The following is a 24,919-nucleotide window of genomic DNA, read 5'->3' as shown; positions in this document are numbered from 1 at the left end:
CACAAGATGAAGGTCCTCTATAACCTGACTCAGCATTGAGAAACAAACTCCCGATCATTAAGGTCCATTGGGAGGCCTTAGAGAACATTGGCCTTCCAACACTTCATGAGTGTTAGGTCAGCCAAAACAGCTTTTGAAGAAGAGATCTAGCACTAGTGATTTTTGAGAAGATTTTTAGTTTTTTACAATGGGTACCCAACGAACACACAGTCCGCTGATTTCTCAGCAACAAACCCAAACAAGCAGACAAAATGCACCCAGAAACCCTAGCCACTCTCCCTTACATCAAAGACATCTTAGAATTGAGTGTCAGACTACTCAGACCCCTTGGCATTATGGCAGCCCACTAACCCACCAACACACTAAAACAGCAGCCCATGAACTTGAAAGACCCTATATAGGCAACCAGCAAAACCAATGTCATTTACAAAATACCATGCAAGAACTGTAACAAACACTACATTGGACAAATGGGCAGAAAACTAGCCACGAGGGCACATGAACATCAACTAGCCACACAACGACATGACCTTCTCTCACATGTATCTTTACATACAGATAAGGAAGGACACCACTTCAACTGGGAAAACACATCCATCCTCGGACAAGCCACACAGAGACACACTCAAGAATTACTAGAAGCATGACATTCCAACCAGAACTCTACCAACAAACACATTGACTTGGACCCCATTTACCACCACCTGAGAAAAAGAACAGGAAATGACATCACCAACCCAAAGAAACCCAAACATATAAATAGAAAGCAGGAAATACCAGCAGTGGTTTGTCCAGAGGCTCACTGAAGATGTTACCAAGTACGGTTCTGAAAATGAACCTTCCAGCTCAGCGAGCAAACCTACATCCAGATCTAGCACTATCTCCAGTGTGCTAGCACTGCCTTCAGCTGCCTGAAGAAGAGTGCTCAAAGTCAATCGTATCAGATCCAACATCAAGTTCATAGTTTAGAGCTGTGGTGATTCCTGTCCTCCAAAATGACTCTGAAATGTGGATTGTCTACAGCAGACACCTCAAGGCATGGAGCTATCTCGGGAGATTCAAGATGGCAGCGACCCAGCAAGTCTGAGTCTGTAGTGCTCTGCCTAAGATTCGGGCAAAGTGGGGCACCCGCCTTCACCACATCTTTTAAAATAGCTTTTGCCCAGCATAGTTAGTCATTTTACATCAAACTCAGACAGTTTGGTGTTGTTATTGAAATGACTAAGGGCAAAAATTCCCATAGTTCGCAACAGACAGGGACCCCTCACCCACCCCCTCCCGTAACAGTGGAGATGTCCGCGGCCACTTCGGGGGACTTAACTGCGGAGGTGGGCCTGATCTCCGGGATCAACAAACTTCAAGAGAAGATCGACGCCTTCATTGAAGAATCCAGGTCCAGGTGGGAGTCGTTCTCGGTCAGGCTGCAGAAGTTATGACCGAGAAATCGAAAAGCTTAAACAGCGCGTCGGAGGGGTGGAGCAACGGGCCGCGGCCTCAGAGACTGCTGGCGAGTTGTCCGTGGGCCAGGTCCAGGCTATTGAGAGCGAATCTGGATCTTGGAGGAGCACATCGACGGCCTCGATAATCAGGGCCGTTGAAAAAATATTCGGTTGCTAGGTCTTCCCGAAAGGGAAGAGGAAGGCCAGCTTGTAGACTTTCTGGAGCAATGGCTCCCACAATTATTAAAGTTGGAGTCGGGGCCAGGCCAAGTGCGGGTGGAGTGGGCCCACCGAGTTGTTGTACGCAGACCCGGGCCGGACCAGCGCCCCCGCCCGGTTCTGTTCCGGCTCCAATGTTATAGAAAGAAGATGCTCCTGGAAGCCTCAAGAGTCTTAGGGAGGGATCCCCAGACTATGATGCACAAGGCTTCCAGGATAATGTTATTCCAGGACTTTTCTCCAGCCAAGGTCTGCAAGGGGAGGGCATTCGATGAGACAAAGAAGCATTTAAGAGACCTAAATATCCAATACTCTATGCGTTATCTGGCAACACTGCGCTTCAGCCACAAAGGATTCGTATGTAACTTTGGATCCCCAGAAAAGGCTAAAGAATTCTTGGACTCTCTTAAATAGACTATGGGACTTGAACGGTATGGATAATGATTTTATTTTGCCCCCCCCACTCAGTTTATCCTTTTATCCTTCTTCATCTTTTTTTTCATTATCTTTTCCGTGGGGCGGGGAGGGGGATTTTGTTTTGTTCTTTTTTTAAGAGTGGGGTTTTCTTCTTCTGACATTTTACTTAGTTATCTAACACTTGCTGGGATTGTAAGTTTGTAGTTTTATATATTTATATTTTGTATTATGCTTGCTAAACGCATCTAGGTGTTGGGTGGGTGTGTGTGTGTGTGTGTGTGTGTGTGTGTGTGTGTGCGTATGTGTGTGCGTGTGTGTGTGTTTGGGGGGGGGGGGGGGGTGGTGGACGGGTCACTCACTTTTAACTTTGGTTTCATAGAACACTTGAATTTGAATTTGTCTATTCCATTCTATAATGCCTGGGCTGAGGACGGAGCACTAGTTAGGAGAGGTTATGGTGAGATTATTGATAGGTAGTTACACCCCCTGGGAGCAAGGGGGAAAGTCTCCTTTTAAATGTGTTTTGCATTTTTTTTACTTTGGAATATTTTTTAATTGTGTTGGTGTAATGTCTTAAAGAATTTTTGCCGAGGTGGTGCACCTGGAATATCAAGGGGAGTACTAGCGGAACCACTAGCGGAAGCTATACGTACTGACTCTAACATAGCGGCTCTGAGGGTTGGTTCGGCTAAACATAAAATCACTCTCTACGCAGATGATGTCCTCCTTTTCTTAAGAAATCCTTGGATACCCATGCCCCGCCTAATTCAAGTGATCAATCTATTTAGTATGTTCGCAGGCTATAAAATCAATTTTATGAAATCAGAGGCCATGCCATTGGGTGGTCTTGCCTGTATATCTAACTTACTGGACGGATCTTGTTTTCCCTTCCGGTGGTGACTGGAGGGCTTTCTGTACTTAGGTATTTCTATACTCCAGTATTGGTCAGCTGCAAAAAGCCAATTTTGTGCACCTACTAGAGAAAATAAGGCAGGACCAACAATGCTGGGGAGATCTCCAAATATCCTGGCTAGGCAGAGTAGCCCTAGTTAAAATGAATATTCTACCTCGTCTCCTATATCCTATGAGAATGCTCCCTCTGATGTTGCCGAGACTTGCGTTGCGTAAGCTACACGGCTAGCTTGGTTCTTTTATTTGGAACCATAGACGGCCCCTTATCAAATTAGAAAAGCTGCAGCTTCCACAGTCATGGGGAGGACTGGACTTTCCAGAATTTAGGAGGTATCAGTTGGTCTTCTTATGTACCTTATGTAGCTGATTGGGTCTCGTGACCCACAATCAATTTGGTTAGACATTGAGACCTCCCAAGCAAAATGTCCCTTTATCAATCTTTTATTTTTAGATGAGAGCTATTATGGACTATTGCAAAAACCCTATTGTATTAAATACAATTAAGGCCTGGAGGATAATGCAGCAAGGTGAGGGTAACCTACAGAAAACCTCCCCTTATACTCCTATAGTGAGAGCATCAGGTTTTTAGCTAGGGTTAATAGACGCTACATTTAAAACCTGGTGGTCCAGAGGTATCTCTTGCTTGGGGGACCTGTTCGATGGGGAAGTTATGATGTCTTTTGAGAATTTGTTTCAGAAGTTTGGACTGCCTAACGGGGACCTTTTTCGGTATTTCCAAATATGAGATTATATACAGAAGACCACATTAATAGACAGTCCCTACAAATCGGATAGGGAAAGAAGAGTGCTATGGCAAATGGGGCCATCCTCGGTCAGTGCTCTTTATCACTCATTACATAATGAGGTATCGAAAGACATGGAACGACTATTTAAAATATGGAACCAAGAATTGGGGTTAGAAATCTCTTTAGAAATGTGGGGGGACATCTGGGAAAATGCCAGAGAGATCTCTATTTTCAATAGAACTCAAGCTATTCAATTAAAGATACTCCATAGGGCTCATATGTCACCTAAACGACTCGCAAAATTTAAGGTAGGAGCATCCTCAATGCAAATTTGAGGTGGGCACTCTCACGCACTGTTTATGAACATGTCACAAGATCCGCAGGTACTGGGACAGAGTAGCGAATGCCCTGACAGAGATCTTAGGTACGGAGATTAGATTGGATCCAGTATCTCTTCTCCTGGGCTTATCTGACTTGCCCTCCCTGGACATGCATGGCAGGAAACTATTTTCCACTCTCTCCATTTGTGCAAGGAAATATATCTTAGTGAATTGGGCAGCTGAGGGCCCCCCAGGACTTTCGAATTGGCACACGTTAATCATGGAATATATTCCCCTTGACTAGTTGTGGTAGTTGTTCTGGCTGGTCTGGGGGCCCCCGGGAGGAGGAATCCCATATATAATCAAGTTTTATTATGAAACGATGTAAATTCATTTTGAGCATGTACTTATTTATTTAATTATTTTGTTATTTTTCACTAGTAATGTATGCTATTCTATTTTATGTTTTGGTTGTTTATAGGATAGATTAGTAGTCAATTAGGTTTTTCCCTTTTTTGTGTTTTGGTTTGTTTAATCTATTTAATTTTATATTGGTGTTTATACTTGTTTGTATTACTTTGTAATTTTGAAAAAAAAGTTTTAAAATGTCCTTTTTCTTCAATAAAAATACCTATTAAAGAAAAAAAAAGGATATCTCAAAGTACGCAATAGATATATTCTAAAGTGTCAGCAAATTTCAAGGGCCACACCCACAATGCATGGTTAACTAAAAAAGTTAAGGATTGTATCAAACCCAAACAGAAGGCATATTATCATTTCACTAATGTTCTTTGAGATTGTGGATGGCAAGCTGAAGGCATTAATTATTTTATTCTCGAACTATTCATTACTTCTTTGAATATTTGTGACAAGAAAATCAAAGCTTGATTCAATAGTAGCCAAGAAAATACAATGTAAAAAATGGCACTAGCTCTCTCATTACCATGTCTGTTGTAATTTTCCACAAAACACCCTGCTCTAGGAAATTGGTGTGAAATATCCATAACTAATAAAAGATACATTTTGTACTCTTAGTTTAGGGGAGGGGTTGGAAGGTTTTAGTATTTCCATGCTTCATTTTCTTCATGTTTAAGTGACCTATCATTGAAATACAAGAGCCACTTGTATTGCTTTCTGCAATTCTTAGATGGAACTACCATCTGATGAACTACTGTCCATTTCTCATCAGCTGGTATTTGAAGTGGCTGCCATTTCTCCATTAACAGTTTAGCTTTTAAACTGTAACACTCAGGTATTGGTTCTATTTCAACGTCTGAGTACATAATTTGATACAGTTCTCTCAACTCAGGATCAATTTGTGTATTTTTATTGAAGAAGATGGGTTAAATATGTCAGCTCATTATTGTAACCTTTCACTTTTTTACTCTCCTGAGTTTTCTTTCCCTTCCTGGTAGACGCTGAGGAACACATTTCAACTGTACCATTGCTATGGCTGGTACTATCCATTTCCTTTCCTGACTCACTACTTTGAGGATTCCTAAGGGGTTGCTCCTACTGAAATTGGCTTCCCATTCAATTTCCAGCAATTAGTTTTAGTATATCCAGTACAATAGAAGTGTATTATTTTATTTATATTATTCTTAGGTTTGGGCCTATCTCCTTTATTATTTTGGGGTCCATCTGTTTATTCTCTAAAACTAAAAGCTTTTGCATTTGCAGATTTTCTATTCCTCTGATTTGCCTGTTGATTCCCAAATTACCATTGCCTTCTATACAGCTGCCGGTGTGATAATAAATTAGGTCTCTGCAAGAATTGCTTCTTCCTCAGATCTTCGATAATTAACACTCCTTCAGGTACATTTAACAATTATGGGATTTCTATTTTGGAATTCTTTAGTACACTGCTAAATTTTGATCAACACTCTCAAAAGCATTGATTATTAATCTTTTAAGGGCTTCATAGTCTGCAGACTGTTCTTCCCATCGACTGTGCACACACTTATGAATGTATCTAAGCAGGCAACTCCATAGCTTTAAGGTCCAAACATCGTAAGCTGAATTCAACTTCGGAGCTAACTTTCAAATGAGGGAACTAAATAAAGACAGCTCGTTAAATCAAATCCCTCAATGGAATCAGAATCATTCTCTGAACTACTATCGCTTCTTGCTTCCATTTCTCTACCCAAGTCATGTTTTCTCAGTTCTCTCCCTCTTGCAGTACAAGCTTTTTAAATTTTGTTTCTTTTTTCTCTCCTTTCTTGCTAATTCAAGTCTTTTTTTTGTTTCCATCTCTATTTTTCTTTCATTTGTTTTTATTTCTCTTTTTTCAAGTCCAATTGATTTTTTTTATTTCTGACAGAATTTTAGCAAATTCTAGTGATGACACATCAATTCCAAGTTTCATTTATTTTAATTCTATATAATGGAGAAGGCACTATATGTGTCTTATCCTTACGTGATTCTGCGTTTATTTCTTCCTCCAACTTATACAATGACACTCTCAGTTTACCTAACCTTGGTCAAAGATTTGTCTATGCCCAGACCTCCATGCACTTAAGAGGTACTACAGTCATAGAGCTGTAAAGCATAAGCAGACCTTTCAGTCCAACTTGCCCATGCCAACCAGATATCCTAAAGTAATCTAGTCCCAGTTGTCAGCATATAGCCCATATCCCTCTAAACGCTTCCTATTCATGTACCCATTCAAATGCCTTTAAAATGCTGTAATTGTACCAGCCTCCACCACTTCCTCTGGCAGCTCATTCCATACACGCACCACCTTTTGCGTGAAAATGTTGCCCCTTAGATCCCTTTTAAATCTTTCCCCTATCATTAAACCTATCCCCTCTAGTTTGGACTCCCCTACCATGGGAAAAAAAACCTTGACTATTCACCCTATCCTTGCACCTCATTAGTTTATAAAACTCTATAAGGTCACACCTCAGCTCTGGCGCTACAGGGAAAATAGCCCCAACCTATTCAGCCTTTCCCTATAGCTCAAATCCATCCACCTTAGCAACATGCTTGTAAATCTTTTTTGAACCCTTTTAAGCGTCACAACATCCTTCCCACAGCAGGGAGACCAGAATTGAATGCAGTGTTCCAAAAGTTGCCTAACCAATGTCCTGTACAGCCACAAAGTGACCTCCCAACTCCTGTACTCAATACACTGACCAATAAAGGCAACTATACCTTCTTCACTATCATGTCTGTCCACTTTCAAGGAATTATGAACCTGGACTCCAAGGTCTCTTTGTTCAGCAACACTCCAGGATCTTATCATTAAGTGGATAAGTTCTGCCCTGATTTGTCTTTCCAAAATGCAGCACTTCACATTTATCTAAATTAAATTCCATTTACTACTCCTCAGCCCACATGATCAAGGTCCCATTGAACTCTGAGGTAATCTTCTTCGCTGTCCACTACACCTCCAATTTTGGCGTCATCTGCAAACTTACTAACTATACCTCCTATATTTGCATCCAAATCATTGAAATAAATGACAAGAACCAATCCTTGTGGCACACCACTGGTCACAAACATTCAGTTTGAAAACCAGCCCTCCACCACCACCCTCTGTCTCTTACCTTAGAGGCAGTTCTGTATTCAAATGGCTCATTATTCCTGTATTCTATGTGATCTATCCTTCTTAGCCAGTCTACCATGAGGAACCTTGTTGAACGCCTTACTGAAGTCTACATAGATCATGTCCACCCACTCTGTCTTCATCAATCCTCTTTATTACTTCCTCTGAGAACTCAATCAAGTTAGTGAGACACGATTTCCCACACACAAAGCCTGGCTGACTATTCCTAATTCAGAAGTTGCCTTTCGAAACATATACATTCTGTTGCTCAGGATCTCTCCGACAACTTGCCCACCACGGATGTCAGGCTCACTGGTCTACAGTTCTCTGCCTTTTCCTTATCATCTTTCCTAAATAGTGGCACCAAGTTAGTCAATTTCCAATTTTACCCGACACCTCACCTGTGGCTATCGATGATACAAATATTTCAGAAAGGGGACCAGCAATCACTTGTCCAGCTTCCCACAAGGTTCTAGATTACACCTGATCAGGTCCTGGGGACATATCCACCTTTATGTGTTTTAAGATGTTCAGCAACTCCTCCTCTGTAATTTATACATTTTTCAAGATGTTATTATTTATTTTCCCAAGTTCTCTCACTTCCATATCCTTCCCCACAGTAACTACTGACACAAAATACTCATGTAGTATCTCTCCCATCTTCTTCAGTTCCACACATAGGCAGCCTTACTGATCTTTAAGAGGCCCTATTCTCTCCCTTGTTAATCTTTTGCCCTTCATGCATCTACAGAATCCCTTCAAATTCTCCTTAAACCTATTTGCCAAAGGTACCTCATGTACCCTTTTTGCCCTCCTGATTTCACTCTTAAGTATAATTCTACTGCTTTTACACTCTTCTCAGGACTCAATCGATCCCTCTTGTCTATACCTGACATACGCTTCCTTCTTTTTCTTGACCAAAACCTCAATTTCTCTAGTCATCCAGCAATCCCTATGCCTACCCAGCCTTGCTCTTCACCATAACAGGAACATATGGTCTCTGGACTCTTGATATCTCATTTTTGAGGGCTTTCCACTTTCCTGATGCCCCTTTAGCTGTGAATATCTGCCCCCAATCAACTTATTTTTAAAGATTCAATTGATCCCAGTTAAATTCAAGGAATTTTGATTCCACAAGTAGCCCCCCACCTTTTTATGATCTTAGATCATAGACATGTTAGATCCCAGAGTGGAACCTGGCTCAATAGATCCTAAATTTTATTTTTCTTTTTGTTTACTGTGGAGTGAACATATTCACAAGAAGCTCCAAATGTACTTTTAACAAAAAAAAGTTAGGCACAAAAGAGAAGTGCAAAGTATGTTACACTCACCAAGAAAAATTAGAATCTTTCTTTCCCTTAGTTTATTTTGCTTTTTACAACAATTGACGAAGATCACATGCTTGTCATTAAGCTAGTGTTTAATTCCAGAATTTTATTGAATTCAAACTTCATGTTTGACAGAGTGGAATTTGAACTATGTCTCCAGAACATTACTCTGGGTTCTGAACTACTAGATCAGCAACAGTTGGCTGCCTCCTCTCAAAACTAGCAATGATTTCATTGGAGTTTTTCACAACAGAATCCAAGGGGTCTTGCCCTCTAGTGAGTTGGCATCCATGCCAATATTGCCTCCTGCCTATTTGCAACCCAGTTTTGCAAAGTGTTTCACCATGTACAGATCACATTTATGCTATATCAAGTAATGGGTAAGATTGTTACAGTTTCTTTATCAACATTTTCTTCATCTGCCATATATTGCGCTTGAAGCAGAGTATGGCCAGGTAACATTTTTTTGGCAAGCAAAAAGACAAAGGCACAATGATAGGCTTGTGGTGAAGAGGATAAGCATGCTTTGATCATCTGCAGCTTGTGTATCAGAAGACATTATGTGGCAAAGGCTCAGTGAGATGTGAGGAGGATTAGGCATGAGCATACCAGCATCCACAATTCTCTCAGCCTCGCTACTTACACCAGCCTCGCTACTTACACAAGCCTCAGTATGTCTTAGAAAGAAAGATTACACAGGAGCTAGACTTGCATCTGGAGTTTAGAAGAGTAAGAAGTGACTCGATTGAAACATGCAGGTTCCTGAGGGGTATTGACAGGGTAGAAGTGGTGAGGATATTTTCACTTAAGACAGAATCTAGAACTGGGGGTCACAGTTGAAAATTGGGGATCTCCTCCATTTAAAATAGATATTATGCATCTTTTATCTCAGAAGATTGAGTGCTTGAAACTCTCTTGGTGAAAAGGTGGAAACAGCAGAGTGCTTGAATACTTTTAAGGCGGAATTGAATAGTTTTATTCTTAAACAAAGGGATAAAAGGTAGTCGAGGGAAGGAGGGGGATATGGATTTAACATTATAATCAGATCAGATAGTCTATCGAAGGGTGGTGCAGTTTCAAAGGACTAGCTGGCCTATTTTGATTCTTACATCAAAATGGTAGCCCCACTGGTGGAAAGCACTCTCTCCTTTATTCGGTCAAGAATAGGTAGCAGTACTTGTCCTTTGCTGGTTATAGGACGTTATCAGTGATTTGCAAAACAGCCATCAGCCTGCAGATTTCACTATTCCTCTTTGTCAAAGAGATTCTGATCATTATAAATCAACTGATTTCCAGGGGAATTAGGGATGGGCAAAGTCCATCCAGCAATATTTGCATCCTATGAACAGATTAAAATACACTTTCTTTTCTTCCTTGATGCTGCTTCAAAGCAGTATTATTCACCTTACCTGAGGATTTAGAACTTTATGCAACTTAATAAACACCTCTCTGAAATTTACATGTTTCTAACAATTATTTTAATTATCTTCCATAACTTGTCAATTCAAATTTTCTATACAAAACAAGAAATATTGATTATAAAACACAATTCTGAAGGAAAAACATAGAACAGACTCTTACGTTGTTTGGCTATATCAGAGTTGCGTCAAGATTGTTTGGAGGGGTTTCACCAAGAGGTCGAGTAAGATTTCTTGCCCCATATTACCAAACTCATCTTCAGAACAAACAAAGATTCACAGGACTCAAAACTCTGTTTCCCCTCTACAGATGCTGCCAGACCTGCTGAGTTTCTCCAGCAATTTCAGTTGTTGTTTGTTTCAGATCTCCAGCATCTGCAGTTCTTGGTTTTAACATCTCATTATTTACTTACCATTCCCCTTATTTTTCATGTCCGATTTCCCCCAGCGTACCATGTGTAAGTCAGGGAACAATTCACTCTTCAGTAGATACCTGTTTCGGCATCATCCTTGAAAAGACCACTGTGCTCTTCATAAGCATTGGAAAGCCAGTGGTGCCCTTCACTGCTAATGGAATGGCACAGCAACCACAAAGTCTTAATACCCACCGCACATAAAAAGTGTCAGTCATGTAGGTTATGGCCTGAAATGAGCAACCTCTTCAAGTCATCCCCAATGTTCGCAGTATAACAATCTTGTCATTGCCCAGTAGGGGCCATCTCATACAGACTCAGAAATGGAGGAATATAAACACAAATTAAACTTTTGCTTGCAGAAAGTAAAAAGGAACAAAAGTGAAGCCAACAGAGGCTGAATTCACCCCTTCACTGCCAATTAGATTTCAATATCATGAATCTTGACCAAAATATTTGACATTCAATGGTTGCCGGCTGAACTCAGCCCATTTCTATTGGTACCGGGTGTCAATGAGATTCTATCTGACTTGTGGCTTCATCACAGCTGAGCTCAGTCAGTTTTCACCACTCAAATGTCCTTGTCCTTCACTTCAGAAGACTGGATCCATTCTGCCAGTTCCTCCGCAACCAGGATGTCAACTCCTTGCCTGCTCCAATTGTCCAGGGTGTGCACATCAGAATGATGCAACACTCTCTGCCCAGATTATCAGGGAGCATCCTTCCAGATGTGACCAATTGACAGAACCACATGTTGAGTAGCCCTGTATTGTGTTCCACTATGGCGTGAGATGAAGAATAGGATGCATTAAATCTGCACTCCCCATCAATCAGGGGTTTTACAATGATGTCATGAAATATTGTCACATTGGGTAGCCCTTGTCCAAAATACATAGCCTCCAAGTGCCCCTGGATTATCAAACAGAATAATCCAGAATACCAGGGCAGCATGCACACATGTCCAGGGAATGGAAACAGTGGTCACAGATCTAAGAAAAATTAGCAGAGAAAATCACAGCTGACCTTGGAGGAACCTGTGTCGGGGAGCTCACAGCATAGGACCAGATAAGTGCATGGTTTTTAAGTGTAACCTTGCTTTCTTCTTTATTGTAAATCTACAACAGTGAGTTAGCACTGCTATCTCACAGCCTTGGGTGATTGTGCAAACTCCACACAGACATTCTCCCCTTGTCTGCGTGGGTTTCCTCCAGGTGCTCCGGTTTCCACCCACAGTCCAAAGATGTGCAGGTTGGGTGGATTGGCTGTGTTAAATTGTCCCATTGTGTCCAGGTCTGTGTAGGTTAGATGGGTTAGCCATGAGAAATATAGGGTTTTGGGATGGGATGGGTCTGGGTGGGATGTGGCATGCTCTTTTGAGGGTCGGTGTTGACTCGATGAGCCAAATGGCCTGCTTCTGCACTATGATTCTGAAAACAAAATCTTTTTTGGAGTCTTATGGGCAACACATTGGCTCAGTGGTTAGCACTGCTGCCCCAGAGCACCAGGGACCCAGGTTTGATTCCAGCCTCAGGCGACTGTCTGTCTGGAGTTTGCACATGGTGGGGGGGATGGGGAGATGGACACCCAGGGAAATAGTGAGGAAAGGGATCAGTCGGAGACTGGTACAGTTGGGAAAAAGGAGCAAGTCAGTCAGAGCAGAAGGAACAAAGCAGAGAACGAGGGAGGACTGATAAAATAAAATATTTCAAAACAAGAGGCCTAACAGGGAAGGCAAATGAACTCAGGGCATGATAGGAACATGGGACTGGGATATCATTCCTGAAGAAGGGCTGATGCCCGAAACGTCGATTCTCCTGTTCCTTGGATGCTGCCTGACCTGCTGCACTTTTCCAGCAACACATTTTCAGCATATCATAGCATTTACAGATATGGACTGGCAGTTTAATGTTCCAGGATAAAAATGCTATGGGGAGGATAGAAAGGGAGGCAAGAGAGAAGGGGAGCGGCATTTTTGATTAGGGATAGCATTGCAGCTGTAGTTAGGGAGGATATTCCTGGAAATACATTGAGGAAAGTTATTTGGGTGGAACTAAGAAATAAGAAAGGGATGATCACCTTATTGGAATGGTACTATAGATCCTCCTATAGTCAGTGGGAAATTGAGAGACAAATTTGTAAAGAGATTTCAGTTATCTGTAAGAATAATAGGGTGGTAATAGTTCGGGATTTTAACTTTCCAAACATACTGGGACTGCCATAGTGTTAAGGGGTTACATGAAGAGGAATATGTTAAGAGTGTACAAGAAAATTTTCTGATTCTGTATGTAGATGTACCTAATAGAGAAGATGCAAAACTTGTCCTACGCTTGGAAAATAAGGCAGGGCAAGTGACTAAAACACTTTGGGGCCAGCAATCATAATTCTATTCGTTATAAAATAGCGATGGAAAAGGATAGATCAGATTTGAAAGTTAAAGTTCTAAATTGGAGGAAGGCCAACTTTGGCAAAAACTTTCAAAAGTTGATTGGGGGCAGTCATTCGCAGGTAAAGGGATGGCTGGAAAATGGGAAACCTTCAGAAATGAGCTAAGGAGAGTCCAGAGACAGTATGTTCCTGTTAGGGTGAAAGGGAAGGCTGGTAGGTGTAGGAAATGCTGGATGACTAAAGAAATTGAGGTTTTGGATAAGAAAAAAAAGGGAGCATATGTCAGGTATAGACAGCAGAGATTAAGTGAATCCTTAGAAGAGTATAAAGGTAGTAGGAGTATACTTAAGAGGGAAATCAGGAGGGCAAAAAAGGGACATGAGATAGCTTTGGAAAATAGGATTAAGGAGAATCCAAAGGGATTTTATAAATACATTAAGGATAAAAGAGTAACTGGGAAGAGACTAGAATCCGTCAAAGATCAGCAAGGCAGCCATGTTTGGATCTGCAGGAGATGGGGGAGATAATAAACAAATATTTTGCACATTGTTTACTGTGAAGGTGGTCATGGAAGATATAGAATGTGGGGAGATAGATGGTGACATCTTGAAAAATGTCCATATTACAGAGGTGGTGCTGCTGGATGTCTTAAAACACAAAGGCGAATGAATCGCTAGGACCTGATCAGGTATACTCTAGAATTCTGTGGGACCTAGGCCTCTTACTGAGATACTTGTATCATTGATGGTCACAGGTGAGGTTCTGGAAGACTGGAGTTGCCTAATATAGTACCACTACTTAAGAAAGGTGGTAAGCAAAGCCAGGGAACTGTAGACAGGTGAACCTGACATTGGTGGTAGGGAAGTTGTTGGGAGGGAATCCTGAGAGACAGGATTTACATGCATTTGGATAGGCAAGGACTGATTAGAGATAGTCAACATGGTTTTGTTCATGAGAAATTATGTCTCATGAACGTGATTGTATTTTCCAAAGACATTATGAAGAGGACTGATGAGGGCAGAGTGGTGGACAAGATCTATGTGGACTTCAGTAAGGCATTTGACAAGGATCCTCATAATAGACTGATTAGCAAGGTTAGATCACATGGAAGACAGGGAGAACTAGCCATTTGGTACAGAACTGGTTCGAAGGTAGAAGTCAGAGGGTGGTGGTGGGGAGTTGCTTTCCAGATTGGAGGCCTGTGAACAGTGGTGTGCCACAAGGATCGGTGCTGGGTCCATTGCTTTTCGTCATTTGTATCAATGATTTGGATGTTATCATAGGAGGTATATAGTTTGTAAGTTTGCTGATGACACCAAAATTGCAGGTACAATGGACAGAGTTACCTCAGAGTACAATGGGATCTTGGTCAGTTAGGCTAATGGGGCAAGGAGTGGCAGATGGAGTTTAATTGAGACAAATATGAGGTACTGCATTTTGGAAAGGCAAATCAGGGCAGGACTTATGCACTTAATGGTAAGGTTCTAGGGAGCGTTGCTGAACAAAGACCTTGGAGTGCAGATTCGTAGTTCCTTGAAGGTGGAGTCACAGGTAAAACATAGAACATAGAAAAATACAGCGCAGTACAGGCCCTTTGGCCCTCAATGTTGCGCCGACTGAAGCCTACCTAACCTACACTAGCCCAATAACCTCCATATGCTTATCCAATGCCCGCTTGAATGACCATAAAGAGGGAGAGTCCACCACTGATACTGGCAGGACATTCCATGAACTCACAACCCACTGAGTAAAGAATCTACCCCTAACATCTGTCCTATACCAACCTCCCCTTAATTTAAAGCTGTGTCCCCTAGTAACAGCTGACTCCATACGCGGAAAAAGGTTCTCACTGTCAACCCTATCTAAACCCCTAATCATCTTGTACACCTCTATCAAATCTCCCCTAAACCTTCTTTTCTCCAATGAGAACAGCTCCAAGTGCCTCAGCCTTTCCTCATACGATCTTCCTACCATGCCAGGCAACATCCTGGTAAACCTCCTCTGCACCTGTTCCAGTGCCTCCACATCCTTCCTATAGTATGGCGACCAGAACTGCACACAATACTCCAGATAAGGCTGCACCAGAGTCTTATACAACTGCAACATGACCTCAGGACTCCGGAACTCAATTCCTCTACCAATAAAGCCCAGTACGCCATATGCCTTCTTCACAGCACTATTTACCTGGGTGGCAACTTTCAGAGATCTGTGTACATGGATACCAAGATCCCTCTGCTCATCCACACTACCAAGTAGCCTACCATTAGCCCAGTAATCCATCTTCTTGTTACTCCTACCAAAGTGAATGACTTCACACTTAGCTACATTGAACTCCATTTGCCACCTTTCTGCCCAGCTCTGCAACTTATCTATATCCCACTGTAACCTGCCACATCCTTCTTCGCTGTCCACCACTCCACCGACTTTTGTATCATCCACAAACTTGCTCACCCAGCCGTCAAGCCCCTCCGCCAGGTCAAGCCCCTCCTCCAGGTAGATAGGATAGTGAAGAAAACATTTGGTATGCTCCGACCAATGAAGGAAAGCATTAAGTATAGGAATTGGGAGGTCATGTTGTAGCTGTGCAGGACATTGGTTAGTCCACTTTTGGAATATTATGAGCAATTCTGGTTTCCCTTATATAGGAAGGAAGTTCTGAAACTTGAAAGAGTTCAGACAAGATTTACAAGGATGTTGGAGAAAGCGAGGACTGCAGATGCTGGAGATCAGAGTCAAAAAGTGTGGTGTTGGAAATGCAGAGCAGGTCAGGCAGCATCCAAGTAGGAGAGACAATGTTTCAGGCATAAGCCCTTCATCAGGAATGTTGGGGAGGTGGGGGTTGGTGGAGGCCCAATGGGGCTGAGTGATAAATAGGAGGAGGGTGGGGCTGGGAAGAAGGTAGCTTGGAAGGCAATAGGTAGATGTAGATGGAGGGTGATGGTGATAGGTCAGAGCAGATCGGTAGGAAAGAAGATGGACAGGTAGGACAGTTCAACAGGGCTGTGCCAAGTTGGAGGGTTGGATCTGGGATAACGTGAGGGGGAGATGACGAATCTGGTGAAATTGACATTGATGTCATCTGGTTGTTGCCAGCGAGTTTTTAGATTAGATTAGATTAGATTACTTACAGTGTGGAAACAGGTCCTTCGGCCCAACAAGTCCACACCAACCCGCTGAAGCGCAACCCACCCATACCCCTACATTTGAGAAGATTTGTTGCCAGGTTTGGAGAGTTTGAGCTATTGGGAGAGGCTGCATAAGCTGGGCTGTTTTCTCTAGAGCAGAGGCTAAGGGATGACCTTATAGAGGTTTATAAAATCAAGGGGAGCATGGATAGAGTAAATAGACAAGGTCATTTCCTTGGGGTGAGGGAGTCCAGAACTGGAGGGCTTAGGTTTAGGGTGAATGGGAAGAGATTTAAAAAGGGCCCTAACAGGCAACATTCAGAGAAAGGAAGGTGATGGTTAGTAACTCAGGTCACGTTGGACACTGTCCACTATCTCACATTACGCCAACAGCCTATTTCAATCAGACCCTAATGTGAAGACTTGCTACACTGAAATTCATCTACAACGGTCTTTCCTGCCCCTGGAATCCCAGCATTACACTTTGATGGTGCCTGCCTTACTCCAGTGGAGGTCATGATGGTGATCACAATCTATAACCCCCATCCTCCCCATAGCCTACCATGCTGTCTGACGCTGTTCCACATACTCCCCCACCCTGTCCATTCTTTAGATTCCCCACCCCTGTTCTTACCATAACTGGTACAAATTGTCTTTGTTTCCACCCTCCACCCCACCCCAGCCATGACACCCCATTCATTCTGTCATGAATCTCCTTGCTGTCCCTAGTGGCCCTGGATGTTCCTGAAAGATTGATAGATACCAAGGACTGTAAATGCCCCAGGCATTTGACCAACTTCGATGAGTAACCCTTAGACATGAATGACCAGAACCCTGATTTCAACCTTTTGCAATACCCTGACTGAAGATATACAATTCCATGATTGTTTATACTGACCGTATAGGACTAACTGATGAACACTGCCCTGGACTGTAAGTCTCCCAAGAAGGTAGCTTACTAGGTTGAAGCCCCTGGACTGTGTGCACCCTGTGCTCATGTCTGATGGTACAAAGATCACCTGACCAACACTGGCCTTCCCCTAACTGCAATGAGGACTATTGTCTATCAGGTTCTGATAAATGTATCGTGCATTTGCCACACAGGCAATTGACACATGCTCTGGATGTAAGACTCAGATCCAAGCGTGCAATTCAATAATATCTCACAAAGCTTCCATACTAACAATGATGACAATCACCCTTTAAGGCTGTGCTAAAGGGCCTTTTGCATGCCAGTTGCTAGTGTACCCTACCATGCAAATCTATGATCCCTGAATGGCTTCCAATTATTAGAGAGATGCCATTATAACAATGACATGATGGCAAATGCCAGCTGCCAAGGTATGTAAATGAAGAGTGCTTGCAGATGGTGCCTGTTGATTGTGCCATGGAATACTGTTGCCCAATGCACAGCACAGAGGTCCTTTGCAGCAAACATCAAAGTGAATCTGCCAGGTACCTGCTCTGGTTTCCTTGTTGAATTTTCCCATCATCTAGCTTGTTTGGTGAGTTTGGTAAAATGGAATGCTAAATATTAATGAGATGATTTGCGGTATTAATAATGTGTTTAACAGTCAATTAACAGCTCCTTACTGTCCAGCCTCGATCGCTTCATATTGCTTGTGAAAAGCATAAAAGATGGAATGAGATGATATCAATCTAGGAGAAAGTGAGGACTGCAGATGCTGGAGATCAGAGCCCTGAAGAAGGGCTCATGCCCGAAATGTCAATTCTCCTGCTCCTTGGATACTGCCTGACCTGCTGTGCTTTTCCAGCAACACATTTTCAGCTCTGAGATGATATCAATGTCAAGATGGGCCTTCCTTCACTTATCTAATTCTGCCACAGCACAATAGTAATGACCTATTTCTAAGCCAGAGGCCCAGGTTCATGTTCCATCTGCTCCAGAGCTAAATCATATCACTTGTATTTTGATTCAAAAATACTTAGACAGTGGAGTCTTGAGGCACAATGATAATTGAGCGAGAAATTTTGGTTTCAAGTCCCAGTTGCCCTTGAGCTGTGTCACAATATGTACAAACAGATTGATTTATGTAAGTACACTGTTCACTAATGGAGTCTGCTTGTGCAGTGGCAGTGTCCCAACCTCTAGGATAAAAGGCAAATGTTTTAACTCCACTTAACACAAAGCTGTGTCATAAAATTTCCAAGTAGATAAATTAACTTTTGTTTATATATTGGTCAAATCAATTGAGAACAGCTACATGCCATTCTGTGATACCAACTGTGGTCAACAGTGTGCTAACCGTACTGTTTCACGTGTAAAGAATTGCCGCTTTGACAATATACCAGCAAACTTCCATTGATCATGAATATGTGCCCCAGCAAGGATCAAAACACATCAGGAGAGTTTTGAGGATTTTTACCTGCCTTTTATGTAAACCTTGATTTTTTTAAAAATACAGTCAGTTCTGCTATAACGTGGTAGTTCCGTTCTTGTGCAATCCCATGTTATAAGGAAATTGCATAATAGCAGCACTATTTAAACTAATGTCTTATAGACAATACATGCTTTAAAAGGTCGTGCTATAGAAACAGTGTCTTCAACTCATCAATTGTGTTATAGCGAATTTACTTTAATGAAATGCATGTAATAGCAGAACAACCTGGACCTGAAAATAAACTTTACAACATAATAATAACACCATAAGATGTAGAAGCAGAGCCTATTAAGTCTGTTCCACATTCCATGAGATCATGGATAAGCCTCAACTCCAGCTTCCTGCCATATCCCCATAAATCTTGACTCCCTTACTGATTAAAAATTTATCTATTGCAGCCTTGAATATACTGAATGACCCAGCCTCTGCAGCCCTCTGTGGTAATGAATTCCATAGATTCAATATCCTCAGAGAAGCAATTCTTCCTCGTCTCTGTTTTAAATGCATGACTGTCTATCCTGAGATTACGCTCTACATCCTCGATTCTCCTTTGAGGGGAAACAACATTTCTGCATATACGCTGTCATGTTCCCAAAAAATCTTGCATGTTTCAATAAGGTCACCTCCTATTCTTCTAAACTTCAAGGAGTATAGAGCAAACTGACTCAACCTCTCATAAGACAGTCCTGCCATACCCAGAAATAGCTTAGTGAACCTTCTCTGGACTGCCTCCGTTGCCAGTCTATCTTTTCTTAGAAACAAACTGTTCTAGAAAAATTCACCTTCATTTCCAAACTGAGTAACTGTGCCCTATAACAAGGGCTATTTTCACAAGAAATTTAACTAAGAAGAGTGTTCCTCTTCGTCCAACTCGCAGCTTTTTTTTGACCTTGTCACATCATTCTAAGACTAAAAATAATATTTTACTTATAAAATAGAACACAATGCATCGGTCCAACAATAGACATCACATAAAAATCACATATTGTATTCCATAAAAATCCCAACAATTTATTTCTCTTTTTAAAGTCAAAGGGTTAGAAATCCACCTGCCTCCTTCTGGGTGTAAAGGCCACAGTTTCTGACACACCTACAGACAATCTGGTTGGCCTAAGTATGGTCTACTCACTTGCCTTCTCTGATGGCAATGGAGTGAGAGCTACACCAATCCTGGGCTGTACTTTGACTGCCATAGCAGGGAAGGTCTGGCTATTACTTATATGATCTGGTTAACCTGTCGCTCTTAAGATTGTGGCCGACTGTACAGCAATGATGCTGACAGAAAAGAATTTAGGACAATTTCAAAGATGGTTCAGACACAGATGAGTTACTGTTGCCTCCACCTCAGTAAATCTAGTCTGCTTAACCAGAGCCGAAAATGGCAGCCTGTTTCCCAGAAAGTTGTTTCTCAGATTGGTGCCACAGTCACAGGATTTCAATGTCATAAAAAATACAATTTTACACAAGTTATCAAGGTGACTGGATGTATTCTCTCATTGCATCTCATGACCAACAAACCAACAACTTCTCACTGAGTTCTGTATACTATTGCATAGTATACTATTACTATGTTGTTTGCACTTCATAGCACTAATAGCTAACATTCACCCATTGCACTACACTCATATCATCCAATAATACTTAATGCCCTATTTCATCTTGATTCTGCACACCTAAAGCTATTCAGTGGTAGCAAGTATATTATCCAAGAAAGTAAATACAATCAGTGATAGTCTGCCCTCTCTCTACTTATAGTTTCTTTTTCCATAACAGCCCTTGAATTCATCCTTGACTGAGTCACACTCTGTCCAGCTGTACAGAGCCCAGATGTCTTCTCCAGGCGTGGGCTGACAAGTGACAAGCAACATTTACGTGACACAAATGACAGACATCGACCATCTCTAATAAGAGACAATCTAACTACAGCCCCTTGACATTTAAGGGCGTTCCCATCACTGAATCCCCCACTATCAACATCGTGGGGTTACAACTGATCAGAAACCCAACAAGACTTGCCACATAAACGCAGTGGCTACAACAAGTTAGAGGTTAGGAATACTGTGACAAGTAACTCACCTCCTAACTCCCCAAACCCTGTCCATCATCTATAATGCACAGGAGTATGATGGAATATTCCCTACTTGTCTCAATGGATGCAGCTCCAAGAACATTCAAGAAGCTTGACACCATCCAGGCCAACGCAGCCCACTTTATTGACACCACATCCACAAGCATCCACTCCCACCGCCACTGACATTCTGCAGCAACAGTGTGTACTACCTACAAGATGCACAGCAGAAATTCCCCAAAGATCCTTAGACAGAACCTTTCAAACAGCGGCCACTTCCACCTAGCAGGACAAAGGCACAGATATATGGAAACACCACCATGTGCAAGTTTTCCTCCGAGCCATTTGTCATCTTGACTTGGAAGTACATCACTGTTCCTTTACTGTCACTGGGTGAAAACTCTGGCTGAGGATTGCTGCAAATGCTTCAGCCATATATTTTGCACTGATGTGTTGGGCTCTTCTATCATTGAGGATAAGGAGATTTGTGGAGCCTCCTCCTCCAGCGAGTTGTTTAATTGACTACCACCATTCACAACTGGATGTGGTAGGGCTGCAGAGCTTAGATCTGATCAGGTGATTGTGGGATTGCTTAGCTCTGTCTCTCACATGCTACTTATTCCACCTGGCATGCAAACAGTCCTGTTTGGTGACTTCACCAGGTTGATGCCTCATTTTTAAGAAGGTCTACTACTGCTCCTGACATACCCTCCTTACTCTCCATTGAACCAGGTTTGACACCCTGCTTAATGATAATGGTTGAGTGGGGGATAAGCTGGGCTATGAGGCTGCAGGTCATGTTGGAGTTCAGTGCTTCATGGATGCCCAGTCCTGAGTTGCTAGATATGTTCAGCGTCTATCCATTTAGCATGGTGATAGTACCACACAATACAATGGAGAGAATTCTCAATGTGAACATGGGCTTATGAGGACTGTGTGGTGGTCACTCTTACCAGATAGACAGATTCATCTGCAGCTAGTAGATTGGTAAGGATGAGGTCAAGTACGGTATGATTTTCCCTCTTATTGGTTCCCTCACCACCTTACAGAGACTCAGTCTAACAGCTGTGTCTTTTAAGACCCAGTCAGCCCAATCTGTAGTGCTGCTGCCAACCCACTCTCAATGGTAGACATTGAAATCCGCCACTCAGAGTACATTTTGTGTCCTTGCCATCCTCAGTCCTTCCTCCAAGTGTTGTTTAACATGGAGAAATACTGATTCAGGTCATTAGATCATTAGGTCATTCAGGTCATAGGTCTAACATATGAGGAAAGGCTGAGGATCCTGGGATTGTATTCATTGGAGTTTAGAAGATTAAGGGGAGACTTTATAGAGACGTACAAGATAATACATGGCTTGGAAAGCGTGGATGCTAGGAAATTGTTTCCGTTAGGTGAGGAGACTAGGACCCGTGGACACAGCCTTAGAATTAGAAGGGGTAAATTCAGAACAGAAATGCGGAGACATTTCTTCAGCCAGAGAGTGGTGGGCCTGTGGAATTCATTGCCACAGAGTGCAGTGGAGGCTGGGACGCTAAATGTCTTCAAGGCAGAGATTGATAGATTCTTGTTGTCTCGGGGAATTAAGGGCTACGGGGAGAATGCGGGTAAGTAGAGTTGAAGTGCCCATCAGCCATGATTGAATGGCGGAGTGGACTCGATGGGCCGAATGGCCTTACTTCCACTCCTATGTCTTATGGTCTTCATTGGCTGAGGGAGGATGGTACGTGATAATCAGGAAGTTTCCTTGCCTATGTTAAATCTGAAGCCATGAGACTCCATGGGGTCCAGAGTCAATGTTCAGGACTCTGAGGGCAACTCCCTTCAGACTATGTGCCACTGTGCCATCACGTCTACTGGAACTGCCCTGTCAGTGAGACAGGACATATCCAGGGATGGTGGTAGTGGTACAATTCCGTAAATATGACTGTTAGTTGGCTAGTCTGTAAGACAGCTCTTCCAATTTTGGCACTAGCCCAGAGATGTTTGCAAGGGAGCTTTCACTGGGCTGTTTTTGCTTCTGGCTTTTCCAGTGCCTAAGTCATCTAGTTTAATATTTTTCGTTGCATAGTAATTGATATAACTAAGTGGCTTGCTAGCTTATTTTGCCAGTCAGTTGAGAGTTAACCACTGTGGCTTTGAAGTGACATCCAGGTGAGGATGGATTATTTCCTTCCAATAAACAACAATGGTCATCAGTAGATTTTAAATTCCAGCCTTCTTTTTTATTGAATTCAATTCCACCATTTGTTGTGGCAGGATTCAAACCCGGGTCCCCAGACCATTAACTAAGATTTCCTTGACAAGACGAACAGAGGTGTGAATTCTTTCTCTTTCTGGTTTTCACAAGGTGTTGTGAAGGTCTCTTATTCTGACAGCATGTAGCTCTCACTTTCCTTTCATTATCAGGTTTCCTGAACCCTGGGAAACCCAAGCAGCAACTAGAAAAGTTAAATCAGGCTAATTGTGCGATGCAATTGAAGTATGATATTGAATTGTACAATTCTTTGACAGGACATTCGGATGCCATGAAACAAGACCATTGTAGAGATGGCAGTAGCATCTGCACAGCATATTGGAAACAAGTTCCCAGCAACCTGCATGCGTAATTTAGAGGCCCTAAATATTTACAGCAGACAAGGAGGCAGAGTAGCCCATGTACTAATTCTTTTGTGGAGTAACACAATTCTCCTATTTCCCACTTATCCACTTCTTTTTAAAAAGTTACTTCCACCAATATTTGTGGGGCATCATTTTAATTTGTAACAAAAACATCTCCAGCCTCTTCCTTCAATCTTTTTGGTGAGGATAAATTTATGTCCTGATACACTAACCAGTGGCAATTTTTATTCGACTTTTTACCTGATCAAAATCTGTCATAACTTAGAATTTCAACTGAGTTATTTATTTCTCCTTTTTGAGTTGGGTATAAACTTGTAAATCTCCAATCCTTTGGCATGACATCCACTTCCAAACATTTCCAAAGATTTATAGTTCCTAACTCCATTGTGTTTGCCAAAATCTCTTCTGAAGTGCATTGAGTTTTCTACTTTTAGTCCCATATTAGTATAAATTAATTTGTGTTCTGAAATCATTGATGCAATAATTGGTACATCAGGACAGCACCCCAGTGGTACTATAGCTGTGCCAAGGTACAAAAAATAATAGTGAAAATGTCTAAACATTTTCCAAGATCGAATTTATTTAAAAAGCGGATTTAAGGCATGACATCTGTAAATTGAATTATGGTGTGGCATTGCAAATCTGTCCATAGTAGCTGTAGCAACGAGTTAAGTGATATGTATAAATTATAGATAATGTTTTAACAGTCTCGCCAATCAGAGCTTTTCCAAAATTCTGGATACTCACAGGTACTGCATTGAGGGCAATTTATCAAATGCATCATTCTGTATTACTTCTAATGGATTGGATTTCAAATTCCTGTTAAACACAGAAAAAGATTAAAGGAATCATATCAGAAAAAGTTCTAGAAATGTTCTTAGATCATTTGCTACCACCTGATACAGTAAATTTTCAAAATACATATTTTTAATATGGCATTCAGGAGAATGTGTCTCAAATAAAAAGTAACCAAGGAAAAGCCTGAATTTTGTCAACAAGTTGTTCCTAATATTGCAACATGAACGGCATGCAACTTCCACAATATCTTTTTGCCTTTTCCCATGTGACTCTAAATAAAATTCAAAGTGCCAGTGGTGTGCATGCAAAAACATCTGATTCAGTGGTTGGTGAAATCTATTAACTGGCAAAAGCAAAATAGGTTAGGCAGCATCTAAGGAGCAAGAGAGGCAATGTTTCAGGCTCAACCCTTCAAAAACATTGACTCTCTTACTCCTCAGGTGTTGCCTGACCTTTATCAACTCTGACTTCTCCAGCATCTGGTGTCCTCACCATCTCCTAAATCTACTAACTGACGATGCTGCAATTACAGACAGACTATTAAAGAGTCTGCTGGTCAAACATTCTGCATTATAGTCACAACTTTCCTACCCAACTACACTACAATTAGCATTATACTTATTACGAGCACTAAGATGGCACTAGTCTTTTTCAAAATTAAATTTCAGTCATAGTCACATTACATTATTTGCGTGTGCACCAATATGACTGTTGATTATGACTTAGTCAGACAGTTAAAAATACTAGCATGCCTGGTGGT

At 41.8% G+C, this 24,919-nt stretch overlaps 1 protein-coding gene across 2 annotated transcripts in view; it reads right to left on the bottom strand.

Annotated features, from left to right (window-relative positions):
• LOC140465891 (uncharacterized) overlaps nt 1-24,919 on the bottom strand; it is a 242,398-nt gene that overhangs the window by 167,583 nt on the left and 49,896 nt on the right. For both annotated transcript variants that reach the window (XM_072561793.1, XM_072561794.1), the window contains one exon: nt 24,109-24,180. In XM_072561793.1, the coding sequence (XP_072417894.1) occupies nt 24,109-24,180 (72 nt within the window). The remainder of the gene's footprint in view (nt 1-24,108; nt 24,181-24,919) is intronic.

This window comes from Chiloscyllium punctatum, chromosome 42 (genome assembly GCF_047496795.1).
Source record: "Chiloscyllium punctatum isolate Juve2018m chromosome 42, sChiPun1.3, whole genome shotgun sequence".
In the NCBI taxonomy this organism is placed as follows: Eukaryota; Metazoa; Chordata; class Chondrichthyes; order Orectolobiformes; family Hemiscylliidae; genus Chiloscyllium; species Chiloscyllium punctatum.
The sequence above is the reverse complement of the archived record's forward strand: the minus strand, read 5'-3'. Positions and strand labels throughout refer to the sequence as shown.